The sequence below is a fragment of the Topomyia yanbarensis genome, chromosome 2 (assembly GCF_030247195.1).
Source record: "Topomyia yanbarensis strain Yona2022 chromosome 2, ASM3024719v1, whole genome shotgun sequence".
NCBI lineage: Eukaryota > Metazoa > Arthropoda > Insecta > Diptera > Culicidae > Topomyia > Topomyia yanbarensis.
In genome coordinates, this window is record NC_080671.1 from 89,844,931 (window position 1) to 89,863,247 (window position 18,317).

Consider the following 18,317-nt stretch of genomic DNA (forward strand, 5'->3'; position numbering starts at 1 on the left):
ATTGCGGATGTACGAGTTTTAACACTATCTACATATACCAAGATAGAGCAGTGGCTGTAGTCAGTGCTGCGATGCGCAAGGTCGTGAGTTCGAATCTGGGTGTGCGTCCTTTACTTTTTTCATTAATCGTGAAATCATCAAAGTGTTTATATACGACTTTTATCCACTCATAACTATCTGATGGCATGGTTAGATGGTGTTGATTAGTGATCTGCTCGTGCGGGGCTCATTTTCAAAGCCCAGTAGTCTTTTTTATCTAACGTATATTGGTCACCAATACACATACATCGCTAATACATAGGCGAAATTCGTTTTTTTCTGTTTCTTACATTACATGCAAGGAAGCTTCTTGAAATTTTTGCACATTACCAGAACGCTTGCAATTTTCGCTCGTATTTATTGCATTAATGTAAGCGAATCTTACCGGGTACGTTTTGGGTGTATATACTCTTCAGTAACCAACGTCACCATGTTCTATGCTGTACGTTTAATTAATCGCTTGATACAATTAATAAATTGTTTCTTGCCATTAATCGATTACAATTACCGACTAGGTAAAATATATTTGCTATTAATCAATCAATTGAAAAAATGGCATAATTTGGCTGATCTATTTATGGTAGGGGAATTGTGGGAAAAACCGACACTGTGGGTAAACCGACACCCTACAACTTTTCCTAGAATTCAAATTTTTATTTATTTTATAATGACACTTTATTATTAGTATGATTATGTAGAGCATTTGAAGACAAATTGGATTTATGTTAGTACGCCGAATGCCATAAAAATTAACAAAAAAATTTTGTTGGCAGATTTTAATTGTAAAATTTTGTTGGCAGATTTTCAGGTTTTTACCGAACAAAAGCTTTTCAAATCATCACATTTTTCAGTACCTATTATTATCGGCCTTTCCTATGATCAACTGGGCGCATTGAAGACGAGTTTGAGAAATTCAATATTTTTAATTGCTTTTAAAAAAAATATGCGCTGTTAGGGTAAACCCAACACGCTGTTAAGATGGTTGTGTTTACATGCGATTCATTACAAAAGGCTGAGGATCTTTGTGACACTTTAATTACGCTATTAGCACACTATAGTAATAGCAGAAATACACAGAAATACTTTTATTGCATTTATTTCTTATAAGTTTCTTCAAAATTCAAAAATTGAAATTTTTGCTTATCAGATTTTATCGAAGATTTTGCTATTTCTGCTAAAAGCTCATCAAATCGAAGTTCTAGTGTTCTCTTGGTTTGTCATAGACGAACTTTATCACAATGAAACAATGATCTTTCGATCCGGTCGATCGTTGATGATCAGAGTCCGAAAAATCAAGTCTGAAAAAGGTAGTTTTATTAAGAAGTGTGTGTCACTTATAAGTGAATGAATTCGATTAGCAGAATGTAGAACGCTCGCAAATCTTCTCTTATGAAATAAAATGACACTGAAGGTTGCAATGATGTGCGTAAGGATTATTTGGAAATACCTTTATCAAGAAATAATCCTAAATAAGAGCATAAAATAGTCTTGTTTATAGCACTACGCTTTTGAACTCTTTTCCCCTCACTACATGATGAAGCTACAAAATGCACATATTTGCATCACACATATTCACACTTTATTACTCACGCACATATCACATTTTTAATAAAAAAGTGGAGAGAAAATAAATTAAAGGATCTTACCCCTATGGGGTATCGGTTTTACCCGCAGTGCCTACAAAAAGTCACTTTGTTCTCCAAGTTTTGCAACCAATGAAATTAATTTTTTTGAAGCGCTAACAAAATTAGGCCTTGTTAAGAATTTTCTGAAGAAGAATTCTACGTAGAAATTAGAATTTTATTGGTTTTGTGGCAACCCAGAAAAAGTGTGCCAATAATCTTATCTAAACAATATTTAGGTTTAATGTGCCTGAATCGATTAAAGGCAAAACAAATAAAATTAATTATCAAATTACAATGCTATTAACGTGCAAACTTAGTGCATGTTTCTGCAGAACGTTTTACCTTCTATAGGTTTTTCAATGTAAAATTGAAAAAAATGCATCCCCGGTATAACGTTTTGTTTTATAATTTTGAACACTTTTGTTTTAAAATTCTAATCGGTGTACAACGTCGTTTTATTTGTTGCATAATTTAAAACACGTTTAGAACTGAGAACTTAAATACAAATACAGCCCAGATACTCAGAAAGGATAAACTGGGGAAAAGTAATTTTGAGTTCAGTAACGTTTAAAACACGACGGGCATGAATCTTAGACTAAAAAGAACACCCAGTTTGCTCCTGGGGAGGGTAAGTTCTAGTTTTAGAATTTTCAGTTTTATATTACTGTCAACATTATGGTTCTAGGATTGAACCACTTCTGAACGAATCCTTAGGTCATTACTTGGCTCGACATTATTTTCCCCAGTCGATCGAAACTGAGTATATGTGTTGAAAACAAATCTCAGTTCTGAAGGTGTTTCAAATGAAATAACAAAGAGAATGCGTATACTTGTTTTTAAGTTAGAAACAAAAATGTGATTATTTCCGTAACAATTCAGATTTAAAATTCCTATATAATATTCTACGCTGCTGAAGGAATTTGATTGGAATGAAATATTAATTCTTGTAAACTTATGAGAAAAAAAATACAATCGGGGCATTCTCTTGGTCACGAAGCACGAAGTTGAGTCCGCCCGTGCTTTATAACTACCTACAGAAGCATGTTGTCAGATGCATGAGTAATAAAAAACGCATCACGTATATCCAAAATATGATACGTGTGTGCCAATAGGCTAATGACCCAAGGTACCTACAAACCGCCAAAACATTTCCACATGAAAATTACCAGCCCAACGTACACCCAAGCATAAATAATATGATATACCAGCGCAGAATACTTATGCGGCAAGATATTCCATCACTGCTGGCAGGTAGAGGAGTGCTCCGACACCGACAAGCTCGGCGTGTGACCCTTCCTCAGCAAACGAAGTACAGCGAACCGGGAACTGGCACGAATCGAGCGGGCTTTTGGCTTCCCTTCGCCTTTCCTCCTTTACTGCGTTCAGACATAGCGCGGTGTAGCCAGTACGAGTGTAACACGCGAATGATGACGCACTTGCAAAGGATCATCGGTTTTGTACTCGATTCAGCTTACGTTCAAAGCCAAAGGGGCTGACCATCGAGTGGAAACAAAATCAACGCTCGCGTCCCTCGCACACTACCGCTTTCCCACAGTATGCGCTGTACTCGGTTCAGTTTATGTTCAACGCATAAGGGGCCGGCCATCGAACGAAAACAGTTTACTTAACAACTTCGAATGAAAACTAGTCTTGTTCGCTTGTGGTCGAATTGTACGGAGCAGGAAATATCCCACAAAATCCATTATTTCCGTTATTTTCAGCAATTGTACATTCTACGGAATTAGTTACAGAATTGTTGTACATTTTTTCAATCAGATAGCGCAAAAATCTATTTTTTCAATTCAGAAAAAAACATTCAAAAATTCGGGTAAAATTCCGGCCGAAAATTTTGAATCGTGGACCCTATATTGAAGCGTTGGAAGTATTCTACTTCAAATATCACGCAATTTTCATTCTTTATTGCATGAACTGCCAAATATTTTCTACTTCGGCAATAGCAAGATTAATGTTCGTTAGATCCTATTTCAATAATGTGAAATATGCTATTTTTAAATTCGATTGACAACGGTTTGGAACTAGCATTGTTTTGAACCAATTTTTGTCGTGTTTCTACTGTCACCCTGCCTATCATAGAAGGGACCGCTAGATCTATTCAGTGGATTGCATTGCAATAAATCGTAAGACGAAAAGTTTGTTAATACTGTTTACATTTTCACCCAGTTTATTACATTGTTTCTCAAAGTCGATGTAGAGATATTGTTAGTAACTTATGCAAGCTGAGTTTCTCCATGCGTATTATTCTAGCTGCTTCTTTGAATTTGCACGGCAGCATAAAATGTTGATCGTGTTTGGGCAGCTTCCTGGGGTATATTAACAATACGACAATATGAATATAATGTGCAAGTTTTATCACCCGACGCCATCATTACCAAAGATTAGTTTTAAAAATTCAATCGTCTCACCCTAAGTAAATGTCAAATTTTTCCAGACGTGTCTTCTCCAAATTTGATTCCAATCAGATAAGCCCAGCGTTCTATGCAGTAGTTTTGGACAATTTACTTGCAGAAAAAACACTTCCTCGCAATTAGCTCGTTGTATATTTCAGATTATCACTATGAATTAGTGTGAATCAAAAGGATAACTTCGTTGGCTACAACTTTATCAAAGACTGCAAATTAGTGCAGCTTCATCAGGAGGAGTTATTACGCTTTTGACGAGGCAACGCTTAAGGTTAGTTTTGGACGGGGTCGGATAACACATGGTATTGAATCAGTAGTCGATTTCCACGAACTCAGTCACTACTTCGTTAAAAGTTTGATAACTTTTCCTAAATAAGTTTGCTTGATTTAAGGTCTTCGACAAAGTTATAGACAGTCACATTAGCTTTCTGTTTTTCACATTTAGTAATAATCTGGTGCACACACTGTTATCTAGTGGTGAAAATGTTAGCTCCATGTGAATTGTCGTACCATATGTTTTTGTAAGGAAAGATCATAGTTAAATGCCAACTATGACCGAAAATGTGGCATTGTGTTTACTGCACTGCTTACTATTCATTAGTGTTGGAAGGGAAATGCATGGAAAATTAGATTGAACACGGCTAAAAAGAATCCCTTAGATCTCGCATCATATATTTGAAATTTCTAAAATAGATATTTGCTTCGTTGTAGAAAGTGCCTACTTCGAGTAGTGTTAAAACTTTACGGAAGAAATCACCCTTTAATTCAATGAAGAAATATGTTAATTCGCGGATTTTGGAATCAATTCGGTTTTTTTTGACGGTTTTTTGAAAAACGTGTTATTTATTATATGCTTTTCACGTGATACTTATCCTCCGCCTAAAAGAAATTTAATATTTAGAAGACTTGTTGGAGTCAGAGAGGTGTGTGCATAGCATCTTAAGCGATAACATTCCCGTTGATATGACTTTTGACATTCGCTTTCTCAGATAGCACTTTATACTCTCGTTATATTCTGAAATCGATACGTATTGATGCAATGTATCTTATAATCATGACTAATATATACAAATTGTAACAAATTAGCACCGAAAATTCAAGTCTCTCTACGGTTGAATGTGCACTACTCTTCCTCCGTCAAATGGTGCATACTTTTCTGGATTAGTCTGTTACTATGTGTCTCTCTTCCTATTCATTCTGATAGGAGCTTATGGTGTGAAATGGTTTCATCTATTTTTGAACTAATATTTTTTTCCGGGTGTTTGTAATAAGATTGCGTAAAACTGAGTTGTTATTGCAAATGAATTTTTTTATTTTTGATTATAGATGTTTTAACCTTAAGGTCATTAGATTCTTTGGGTTAGAGAAATCTCTTAAGAAAAATCTCTAACCCTATACGCGGGGTTGGGATTTGAACCCAGGTGAGCTGCGTACAAGGCAATCGATTTACCAACTGCACTATGCCCGCCCCTATATTGCAAATGTAACCAAAATTTGAATGTGATTCAAACTAAAACGAATCCAAATAAATTCATCAACCTGCACATTTATAAAGTCATATCAGGAATGACGTAGTCAACTGATAGCTGAGCTGATCAATTCGGGTTTATTTTCATACGTTTTCTACGGCATTGGAGATTCCGAATCCAGAACTTAGGATGACTTAAACATTTGTGACTAAACTGCTGGTTCTAGAGCTTTAATGTCTTTGGAACAAATAATTTAGGGTGGTTCTAATTGTTTGAATGATCGGGAAATTGTTTCCGAAATAAGAAGAGGTAGAACAATGAAGGGTTCCACAAAATTGTAGTACAACCTTTTTTAAGCTACTTATCTGAGGAAGTCATTTTTGTTACTTTATTGGTTTTAATTTTACAACCATTAGAATGTTGTGTGACAGGGTATCCCAAAAAAAAATCTGTTTTTTTACTATAACTTTTTAAATATTTTTTCCTTTAATAGCATCTTTACAAAACTTTCAGAGCTTAACTAGACGAATATTATTTATGAAGGCAGGATTGAGAGAGCTCATTTAGTTTAAAAGTTATGAGCATTTTTAGCAAAAAACAACCTTTTCAGATGTACTTTTAATGCTACAAACAGTATTAATATTCACAATATTCAAACTAAATTAAAATGAGCTAAACAAAAATGAACCTCTTAGATTTTTTCTTAAAATATACTACCAACTGTGGTCTTTCGAATGCAAATAGAAGAAATCAATTTCACTTGCTTCATTTAGGGATACCAATATTTGAAAGGTTATGTTTTTTGCCTTTCTCAATAGAAAGGTATTGCAATTGCTCTGAAAACCGACTTTTTAACGGAAGCCCGGAGGGCCGAGTGACATATACCATTCGATTCAGTTCGTCGAGTTCGGCAAATGTCTGTGCGTGTGTATGTATGTGTTTATGTATGTATGTGTGTGTATGTGCGTCGGTGTGTGTATGTGACCAAAAATGTCATTCATTTTTCTCAAAGATGGCTGAACCGATTTTGACAAACTTAGTCTCAAATGAAAGGTGCAACGTTCCCATAGGCTGCTATTGAATTTCTAATGGATCCAACTTCCGGAATTACAGGGTGGTGAGTACAATCACGAGGAAGATGTCGATTTTAATAAAATCTGCAATGAATGTACAAAGCTGAAATTTTTTCCAAAATATGACCACAACTGCATTGATTTGTAGTATTAGGTCACTAACAGCCATTCAAAGTCTCTTTGGCCACATTGGGCACCATCATTGGCTCCGGAAGCCCCAGCGGAAGTATCAAAATGCAGAATAACAGTCACATCGGTTTCTCGTAGATAGTTAGACCGATTCGATTAAACTTAGTCTCAAATGAAAGGTATTGCGCCGGTTATTAAATTTCATCTCGATCCGACTTCCGGTTCCGGAGTTACGGGTTGTGGCGTGCCGTCACAAAGCAAATTCTAATTCAAATCAATACTCCGATGAATGCAAAAAAGGTAAAATGTTTGCTAAAATATCTGTCAAGCAACTTAAATTTCAGTTTCTTGGAAATGGTTGGGCCGATTTTCACAAACTTAGTCCCAAATGATAGCTATATTATCCCCACAGATGTTTATAAAATTTCGCATGGATCGCTTATATGGTTCCGGAAATATTAACTGAGCCGTCTGGTCACATATAAAACTCCAATATAAGCCGGAATTCAAATTTTTTTTCATGAAATTTCAGAAATCGAATTCGTATTTTTGATGCCAAAAATCTTTAAAATATATGAAACGCCGAGATTTTATCTTATTACGAAAAATTTTTTTTCTTAAAAATCGTCTTTTTGAGACTTTGCCGATTTCGCACCTTTTTTCAGTTCAATATTTCCGTGGCTGTTTTTTCTTTTACAAAATTTTGAAACTAGAATAATTATTTCTTTTCTTTTATATAGTTGTCATGTCATGTATAATAATAATATGTAATATATGCATTTGAAAGCTTTTAATGAATATAAACAACATTCTCGTGTTCATGATTGAGAAAGGCACAATTGCACCGCTAGGTGGATTAAAACAGGTTTTTTTGCTAAAAATGCTCATAACTTTTGAACTAAGTGAGCTATCTCAAACCTGCCTTTGTAAATAATATTCGTCTCGATATGCTCTAAAAGTTTCGGAAAGACGCTATTAAAGGAAAAATATTTTAAAAGTTATATTGAGAAAAAAACTGAATTTTGTAGGGATACCCTATCACACAACATTCTAATAGCTGTAAATTTAATAAGTTACAAATATAACGCAAAGTTGCTTAAAAAAGTGTACAATTTTGTGGAACAGTTGATTGTTCTATCTCTTTTTATTGCGAAAATAATTTCCATATCATATAAACAATTTGAACCGCCCTATTGTCACCCATCTCAAAAGATGTCTCTATTGACACAGATTATTTATCCCAAAGACATGACAGCTCTAGAACCAGTAGTTTAGTCACAAATGTTTATGTCATCCTCTATTCTGGAGTCGGACCACTGTGTAATGACACTAATACTGACATGCGAAAATTCTCAAACTTGAATGGGTCCGTCATCTGACATTAGGAAAAATCAAAACAATACCCCTAATGCTTATTCCTGGTTGACCTTGGCTGATTTTTTAAATCTATTGTTAAGAATTCTACTTTGTACAAAGCATCTAGAACTACCATTTGCAGTACGTAACCAAATCGGCCATACAACTTATAATACAACTTAACCTACCAACAGTGCAATACTTAGTTCCAAGAATTGAGTCCACCTAATATCAACTTATCTGATTATGTAAACTTCAACTAATCGGGTCATATCTCAATCACGCCAATCCTTAACAACTTAGTCGCCAGGACGGGGTTATGTTATTAACAACTAATCAACACACTGAACTAAACGCTAAGCAGCATTATTAACAACAAACAAACAATAACGAAAACAACACGCAAAGCAACAAAAAAGGTTAACAGCAAACTTCAAAGCTTGGTAATCGTTAGTTTGTTACGGTTGCCGAACAGGCTGCGCTTTACCTTGTGGGAGTTAAACGCCGACAGGGTGGCCAGCGATCCTAGCGGTCCGTTCGGACTGGGCGTTGGTCCGCAGCAGTTAACTGGCAGTCCGGCAATCGGCAGGGCACTCTTCTGCTGCGACATCGACTGCAGCCGTTTCCGTTGCCGCCTGAAAAGAAGCCTTGCGTTGTAGAAGCAAAACCAGCGCGCACGCACGTAGGATTGATCGATTGATTGGATGGTAGGAGTTGAGTTGTGCCAGTGGAAAGATGAAGGATTTTCCGTGCGATAGAGGTACGAACGGGAGAGAAGGCGAGGTAGAGATAAGAAGTATGGTAAGTGCATTTGTGGAGAAAATTTGGAAGACTTTGTTTCCGAAATATTTTGTGCAGAAGCGGTCTAATTGTTCGAGATAAAACCGTACCTAGTAGCGGCGATGAAAACGATCACTGCAATCGCAATCGTACCACAGATGGCAGCACTGGCGGCGATCGTTATCTTGTCCATGTTGGATGCAGGTGATGCGACTGTTCGCACCTCGCGACACTGGCTGTAAGGCACGTTGTCCGGCGTAACGCTGATTTCCTCCAGGGACACGACACACACAATGATGCACTCAGCCGTTGGGACGTTTTTGATTTTGAACTCCCGCTCGCTAGCTTCTAGGGGTGGTCCTTGTTTGAAGCTCTTATCGCCGAAGAGACGATAAACAACACGGAAGCCTAGAATGTTGGCGGTGTCCGAGTCCCACTGGATGATGACCGAGCTGTCCTGTCTGGAACTGTAAGTGTATGCGGAAGGTTAGGCGCGATTCGTTGGATGAAGTTGACGCAGGGCTTACCTGAAAGCATTTTTAACCTGAACCTCTTTGGTGTCATCGATCTGAGTGCCTCGTTGTGGTGGGAATCCCAGCACCAGTGGTGGCCGTTGCTTGTGTGGAGGTGAATTGTTATTGTTGCGCCAGTTCTTCGTTACGCTGGCTTTGGTGGTTGTCGTCGTGCTTTGTTTAGTCGTTGATTGCGCTGTGGTTGTTAGTAAGGTGGTGGTGTCGGTGGTTGAACTTGGTTGGATTGTTTCCTGGGAAGAGGATGACGCAATGGGTGTCGTTGTCGGTAAGGTCGTTGATAGTGCAGTTGTACTACTGCTTGTAGTATTCGTTGTTTCTACCGAAGTCGGTGGAAGAGTTGTGAGGAATGTTGACGACCGTGGAGTTGTTGTTTTTGGGAGGAGTGAGTCTACAACACCTACGGGTCCGTCCAGGCTGACTTCAGCGTCCGGACAGGTAAGTTCCTCCGGTTGTATAGAGTAGAAACCTCGATCTCGGAAGCGATTCGGAGATCCGCAGAATTGTGGGTTGCGTTCGCGGGATGTGACCTGAAAGGAAATGTGTCAAGTTACACTACTGAACAAACCACCTGGTAACTAGCTAACTTACTTGTAAATCACCGTTTCGAATCCACTCGGCTACCCAGCGTAGCTTACAGTCACAGTGCAGGAATCTACCGCCGAGCGATAGGCCCCGCAATGTTCGGTTCAGATGGAGCAGAGCTTTTTCAGGCACGGTTGGAAGTGGGTTGCCATCGAGGGCTAGGAGTGTAACGGCCGGATTACCACGGAATGCTGTTTCCGGCAAGGCAGTTAGCAAATTGAAACCAATGTCCAGTACTCGCAGCTCACGTAGCGAGTGGATAGCACCGACGGGGAACTCCGCTAGGAGATTATTCAGCAAACTTAACGAGCTTAATGTTTTTCGTACACCGGAAAAGGCATTCTCACCGAGAGTTTGGATGAGATTTCGCTCCAAATTCAGAGCTGTGAGAGCCTCCAAACCTTCGAAGGTACGCGTTCCAGCGCTTCCCGGCAGCTCGCGGATACCGTTCTGAGACAGATCCAGGAAGGCAAGCATCTTAAGCCCACGGACTGCTTCCGGAACTCGCTTCTGTTTGGTACCCTTAAGATTCAGATTCTTCAGGCTGTTCTCAAGCCCTCGAAAGGCATAGGGAGCCAGTGTGACATTGTTATCACTCAGCTTAAGCGTTGACAGTTTGGCTAAGCCGTTGAAGGCATCGTTGGGAATTGTATGGATTCTGTTCTTGGACAGATCGAGCAGGTTTAGAATGTTAAGAATCTTCAACGCCCGGATGGGAACCTCGTCAAGTAGATTATCTTGCAGGTTCAAGTTCTTCAGGATATTTTCCTGACCTTTGAAGGCCATATCGTCGATCCGCCGGATGTCGCAGCTGCTTAGCTGTACGTTGAACAGTTTCAGGTTTTCGAAGACATTTGCTTCCAATTTTTCGATCGTCGAATTATTGACGTACAGCAGATCGAGGGGCGTCGATCGCGCGTACTTATCTAAGGCTTCAACCAGTGTTGGAAAATCGACCTAGTGGGAGACAATTGAATATCATAATGATGATTAATATAGAGGATGTTGCTACTCACTTGATCACATTGCACGGACAGTTCCTGTCCGAGGTTATAGGCACATAGACATGAAGTTTGCAGATCGGGCACCTCCCGCTGCCAGGGGCACTGAGCCACTGAATAGTTGACGAGCAGGAGCGTCGAAATGAGCAATCCTAAATTTCGTAACGTTTTCATCTCGGCCAATATAAACACTAGTCAACTAACAAGTAACGAAAATTTTAACACTATAAACCAACTGCCGAAGCAGCGTTAACACAATTGAACAATTAAAACTGCACGGGAACTAACTACGAATGGCCAGTTCGGTGCTGAATATCGTCGGGATGGAGGTGAAATTTTCCGCAGACATTCGGTGGAGTTTTTTTTCTATCTTATTTACGCACTGTTTCACACGGTAAATCGATTTTCCTCTAAGTACCGGCGAGGGTCGGTTAGTCCCGATGGAGTTGTAACTGCTTCAGCTGCTTTCGCGATTGGGGATGTTTCTGATGCTGGCGATGCAATCTGTAACAGCGCAAAAAATAAAAGAGAAAAAGAGAATGAAAATATACAAATCCGTTACTGCTAAATATGATTGATGATAAGCTCGTTTGCACTGTCTGGTGGTTTTAGTCGCGACGGATGAGCTAAGACGAAAGGAATGCTGCACAACGAAGTAGTGGACGGAGGATATAGGATGGGAAGTTTGGTGCTGAGGCGGATTATCAGGGTCAGTTATCGATAGGAAACGATCCCTGCTGCTCCGGTTGAAAGATGGGGGCATCGAACTGGGTCATCAATTGCTATTAAAGCAAGAACCACTTTAGATAATGGGGTGTTCTGAGTTCGAGATGCGTTCCGATGCTTGGCAGACTTTCTCGAAAGTTGGTGGTAGTGGGAGTTACAATGTTCTACTAATGCAATAATAAATCCCAAAAGGGAAAATTGGATTAAACCAATTTGCGCATTAAGGGCACAAAACCTAACATAAATTAAGTTTGATTTATTGTGTTTCGAATTCATCTCGTCAGTAACTAGCACTAACTGGGTATCTAGTTAGACGATGTATCTAAACTAGCACTAATTAGACACAAGAAAATACCAAACACATGTGAACGTCTAAAGTAACTGGCTTGTCCCAAGTGACGTCCTGGGAAGAAAATACAGAAGCTCTGGTTTGCTAATGAGAAAGCGAAAACGAACTCTTGTCTTTTGGCTAGGGAGTCATTGCCTGGCATTATGCAATATTAATTCCCAAAAGGGAAAATTGGATTAAATCAATTGGGTAATTTTGATTAAAGTTTAGCAAAAGCTTTAAGAGTAATAACTTTTGAACGGGCAAAAACGGGCAGCCAGCTATAGTCTTGTCTTTCGTTATCTCCAATTGAGTTATAGATGATTTGAACAAAACTATTATTTTTTACAATAAATGTTAAATATCTTCGAAAATAATCGAGATAAGAAAAATTGTGCGTAATAAAAAATATTTTTTGGGGTCATCCAAATATAACAAAATATAACTTTTTAAGCAATAAATGAAGAGACTTCTTGTATTCAGCATCGATTTTTTGTGAAAGCAATCTCCGCAACCTTTCCTAAAACGTCAGCTCATTTTTTCTATCAGGAAAAAGATTAGTTGAAAAATCTCACTTATAGAAGGATTAATCACGAAAATCATAACTGCAAATGACAAACCTTGGTATTTTTGATGAGTAGTTCTAAAACACTATTGACGTAAATTCAGCCGTTTCCACGTGAACAATCAATCAACAACAAAAAAAATAGCCCCCCTCTGAATATCTTGACCTAGCATAAGTCTCCGCTAAAAAAAGTTCAAATTTGTATTCTGTATTCCTAGTTTCAAGATAGTTGTAATTTTACTTCTTTGTTAAAACTATTGTCCCCCATCTTGTAAATAGAATTGTATCCCTAGTTTTAAAACACCTGTGAATTTTCTCATAAATATTTGTTCCCCCTTTTGTGTACCAAACTATATTGTTAGTTTTAAGATAACTGTAAATATTTCCTAAAAAACTATTACTATTGAATTCCTTGTTATAAAACTTTTCATAAAAAAAATCTTTTGCCCCCTCTCTTGTATATAGAATCTTATTTCTAGTCTTAAGATAGCTGTAAAAATTTTCTCTTTTAAAAAAAATATTTCAACATTGTAACCTCCTAGTTTTAAAATATCCAAAATGTAAAAACAAAAGAATTTGGCTCCGCCAAGCTAACGCATTTGTGCCTATCAAATAAACGAAATGAATAAAAAAAAAACAACAACAAAATTGCCAAATATCTTTAAAAACGCACAAGAAAAGTCATTGTTGTATGCCGAACAGAATGATATTTAAAAGCTATAGTATAAACTTTAAAGGATCATCCACAAACAATGTTGAAGATATTAAAGAAAAAAACTTTGTCTTCAGCAAAGTTGTTGGCAAAAGTTTACTCTATGCCAGTCGCTGAAGACATAATTTTAATATATGCACTTGCAAGAAAGTTGGTATGTATATCTCACTTTTAGGGAGATTAATCGTTAAAATAACAACACCGCATGAAAGGGCTTGTAATGTTCACAAATTCCTTCGAAGGCGTCATTGACCCAAAATTAACGATTTAGACGTAATTAATAGATCGCACCATTTTGGCAAAAAAACACTGAATCTTTTCAAACTGTTGAAAATATATAGGAAAAAGTTTCTTCGAATAATGGATTTCACTTCTCTCCGTAATTCAACATAAATTTCTTTGAAGAACTCCAAGTTAGAGTGCGGTGCAAGTCGACGTACATCGAACTCATCATCATTCCTCTACACCTCTGGTTCAAACGTTGTTGTGCTATACGAAGTTCTTCTCATTGAAGCTTCCAGCTTCGGCACATTTGGTCTAATTCGAGTTTGTTTAAAGTCCGTCCCAATGGTAATTTTCGAACTAGAAGCACGTTCCACTTTTGTAGTTTTTTGATTTAACTGCGCAGCCGGAGGAACGATACTGTACTGTTTGTGCAGTGGATAAGCAACAAGTCAGTAGAAATTTATTGCTTGCTTTACTGATAGCAGTAATTTTTCGCTTCTGCTATGGCGAAATCAGAAGGTAATTGTGAAACATATGAAAGGATACCAAAGTATACTTTTTATTTCGTTCTGGTTTTTTTAAGTTTAGTTCAAATATTCCGGTACCGGTATTTTACCGGTACTACAGGTACTGAGGGCTTCAGTACCTTAGAACAGGTACTCGCTAAAAAGGGTCGGTACTAGGAACCCCTTAACGACAGGTAGTAGAGGGTCATAACATGTCTGTTAATTTTCGTTAATATCTCGATACCTGTGCAACTTATTCATTAAAAAAACAGACAACAGAAAAATATTAGAAAGAATCCACATGTGCGGTAACCCTGCCTTCAGAAAAGATATCCAAAGGTTCCAGTGACTAGCTGGTGAATTCATGCAAAGTTAGCAATTAACTGAATTGGGCTCCCCCAGAACAAATTGATGATGATTAGAGCCAAGCTACGAAATACAACTCAATTATAGATGCTTATAAATGCATTATATTTGGCAGGATATCTGCGGCTGCGGTCGCAGTACTAGCACTTTTTACATACATTCTAATTTGGAACTTAACCAGTCGGAAAATCTACGGAAGTAAATATTTCTATTGGTGTGATGTTACGACAGGTCTGCCAGTTTCATCTAACTACTGTACTCTACTGTTGTAAATGTTAAAATATGTATAACAGGTTGTATAAATTGTTGCAAATCCAATGCAATCGCGTATACCCACGCCCACGATTTCGCAACAATGAAATCTTCCCGATGATTAATTCAACGTATTAGCGCTTACGAATGTATAAACACGGTCTCGAGCGACACAATACAAACGTTCGCTCTCGCGAAATCATGAATCGTACTCGTCCAGAAGCTCCCACTCTACCAAACGGAAATTGTATACACTAGATAACAAGTTTCAGGGCGCCCTAACTGGGGACTGCAGTGAGAACGGGGAGCTCACTTTCTTAGAACGATGACCCGTGCGAACATCCACAAATCCATGCGAAATGGCAAACAACTATACGGTTTTATAAACGAAATGTAACACACATATCCACGTAATCAAACAAATATTAACCAAAAACACTTGTGCCCTTCGCGGTAATACAAATCTGGTCACGCATACGAACATGCAATCGCGATCATCCGCATCCACCTACGTCCGCGATCTCGCATACAATATGTTAGCACTCACGAATTTGCCAACGCCGTCACAAATGCGATTATATAAAGGGTGTTCCACTTCAAATTGCATCACGGAAGAAATGCTGTAGAAAATTACCTAGCGAACCGATTTATTTCAAACTTTCGTACAGTAAAATATAACCCGAAATTTTGGCATAATAATGTTATTGAACTTCAATGCCGTAACCATACGTTTGCCCCATACGCTTAACACCACTCATTAGATTCTGTACACCATCTGGCTGCATCTTCTTTGGTACGAAAACCTAGTTTTTCTCCATGTTTTCCTCAGATTTTACCTCCTTGGGATGCTTCCGCAGTGTCTGCTTCATAATTGCCCATTATTTTTCGATGGGCCTTAGTTCATGTCTTTGGGTTCGAAAGGGACTCCGTTGGCTTCGTACCACTTCAGGACAACATTTGAATAGTGGCACGAAGCTAGATCTGGCAAGAAGATCGTAGAACCCTCGTGTTACTTCAACAGAGGAAGCAGACACTTCTGTAGCCACTCCTTGAGGTAGAGCTCCAAGTTTACAGTCCCGGTAGTCATGAACGGCACACTAGGTTTGCCACATGAGCAGATCGCTTGCCAAATCATGTATTTATTGTCAAACTTTAAAAGGTTTGGCTTCCTTACTGTCTCCGCAACATCAAACTTGTGCTGGGCGTTTGAAGAACAGCAGCTCCGGAAGCTGCCGGAAGTCCGTCTCGACGTCAGTCTTTTCATCCATGGTTAGACAATGAGATTTCGTCAGCATCTGGGTGTACAGTTTCCGGACCCGTGACTTTCCCACCGTATTTTGCCATTTGTCACGATTTGGAGTCTTCTGCACTTTGTTCGTATGCAGTCTCTCCCGGTCCTTCGCTCTCTGAACAAAAGACTTGGACAGATTCTACTTTTTGACCACATCCCTGGACGAAGCAAGTTTGTGATTCTGATCACTAATAGAACATTTATTCTGACCGTATTTCTCCTTCGAGTTTGGTAGTAACGTTTAACCATACGGCTCACCGTTGACTGTACGATTCCAAGTTGTTTTCCGATGTCCCGATGAGAAAGTTGAAGATTTTTCAGACGCTTGCGCAAAATCAATTCACGACGTTGCTTTTCGAGTGACTCATGACGGCGATAAAAATACAGTGTAAACAATACACTCTAAACTACTTCTACTCAAATTGTCAAGAAAAAATACACAATGGGATGTTTTCTACAGCGTTTTTCCGGGATTCCATTTTTATGTCTTTAAACGCCCGTTTCCACGTGATCAACTATCATTCAGACCCGGAGTGGTGTGTCTCAAAAATACACTAGAAGTCTTTGGGCGCCGGATGCTATTGCGATATGGGGAAACCTTACTTCTTTCTAGATCTCAATCATAAACTTAAAATCGTGGATAGCGTGAACATTCAAAAGTCCTCGCAAATATGCAAGCACACGGTGATTTAGACGAATTTATACAAACGAAGACACATACACACTACACATACGCCTTCGCGATCAAACTCGTTATCATACAAACGCTCGAGCTATGCGCGATTGGTCGTAAAGGCGAACATGCAATGCCGTTCATCCGCTCAAACCAACACCCGTGATCTCGTAGACACAAAAATGACCCTGTGATTAGGTGCACTTTTTAACACATACGAATTAATAAATGTGACCTCAAGTACGATTATACAAACTCACGTGCCGACGCAATCATGAAAACGTCGCATCCGGTAGCCCCTAGCGTCGGTATTAGAACCAATGTTCAGTTGGATCATAAGACCAAAAATCGCTCATATGCACTAGACAACTAGTTTCAGGGCGTTATTACCAGGAATGCTAGTGATATGAGAAAATTCACTCTGTTCTATGATCTGAACCGTACACCCATATCAAGTATCAGATTCATGATCCGCGCGATCACCCAAGTACACACGCGAATATGGGACCATTCATAAATTACGTAACGCTTTTAGGGGGGGGGGGGGTGCGACAAGTTGTGACATAGGGGGGAGGGGGAGTTAGTTAGATCGTTACGTAACATGTTTTCACCGAAGAAAAAAAATTTTTTTCTAGAAATTTGTTACGCAATAGGGGAGGGGATGGAGAATTTTGTGACAATTTGTTAAATGGGGGGGAGGGGGAGTCAATTTTGGGCAATTTTTGCGTTACGTAATTTATGAATTGTCCCTATGCAAGTGGACACACGGTAATACAATCGAATTTATACACGCGACGTTACATACACGCTAGCACACGCGACAAACACGTTAACATTCAAACGCTTGAGCCCTTCGCGATTATCCACGTACGCCTACGTCCGCGATCTCAACCACACGATATCAGCCCGGTGATCAAGGCAACCTTTTAGCACTTATTAACTTATATACTCTGTTTCAAGTGTGAACCTACGAATACCCGTGTTCGCACATTCATCAATCGATCACATTCGAAAATCTCTACCTTCGGTCCTAGCAGCCTTCAATTATACCTTCATTTGGACCAATAATGCTCGTATCCACTAGACAACACGGTGAAATGAATGGGGACTCTAGTGATATGGAGAAACTCACTCTCTTCTACCGTACACTGAAAATTAAGCATCGGATTCACGACCCGTGCGATAATCCAAGAACACGCGCAAATTTGCGAATAGCCACACGGTTACCAAATCAAATTTATACACGCAAATTTACATTCACATTAGCACACACAACATACAAACGCTCGAGCCCTTCGCGATGATATGCAAACACGAACGTGCAATTGCGAACATGTACGCGCAACTATGCCCAAGACAAAGACGAGCCGATGATTTAGTGGATGCCATTGCATTTATAATCTGACCAAAGCGATCTGAAGCGCGAATAAATACACGCTCATTCCCACGCGATCGTGAAGTCTCTATGCCCGTACATCTGAGCCGTACACTCAATATCACAATAAGAATCACGGTCCGCTGCAATTGACCTTAAGTAGTGTTTTAGTGGGTGAAAACTCGATTTAGTTTACCTTGTCTGGAGAAAGGAAACTTTGGATTATTCTTGTCGTCATGAGCAAAGTTGATGAAAAAGCTGTACTCCGGCTGACTTTAAATTCAATACTGT

The 18,317-nt window shown here is 38.9% G+C and overlaps 2 protein-coding genes across 8 annotated transcripts in view; one reads left to right on the forward strand and one right to left on the reverse strand.

Moving 5' to 3' along the window:
• The window catches only part of LOC131678804 (rab3 GTPase-activating protein catalytic subunit-like), a 231,918-nt gene that overhangs the window by 40,701 nt on the left and 172,900 nt on the right, over positions 1-18,317 (forward strand). The window lies entirely within an intron of this gene.
• The window catches only part of LOC131678803 (leucine-rich repeats and immunoglobulin-like domains protein 3), a 570,421-nt gene that overhangs the window by 30,515 nt on the left and 521,589 nt on the right, over positions 1-18,317 (reverse strand). For all 6 annotated transcript variants that reach the window (XR_009303737.1, XM_058959133.1, XM_058959131.1 and 3 more), the window contains exons 4-8: positions 11,023-11,511; positions 10,013-10,963; positions 9,419-9,951; positions 9,002-9,358; positions 8,599-8,746 (exon numbers count right to left, since the gene is read on the reverse strand). Coding sequence is in view for 5 of the 6 variants with exons in the window: in XM_058959133.1 (XP_058815116.1) it covers positions 8,599-8,746; positions 9,002-9,358; positions 9,419-9,951; positions 10,013-10,963; positions 11,023-11,181 (2,148 nt within the window). In the remaining variant the exon portion in view is untranslated. The remainder of the gene's footprint in view (positions 1-8,598; positions 8,747-9,001; positions 9,359-9,418; positions 9,952-10,012; positions 10,964-11,022; positions 11,512-18,317) is intronic.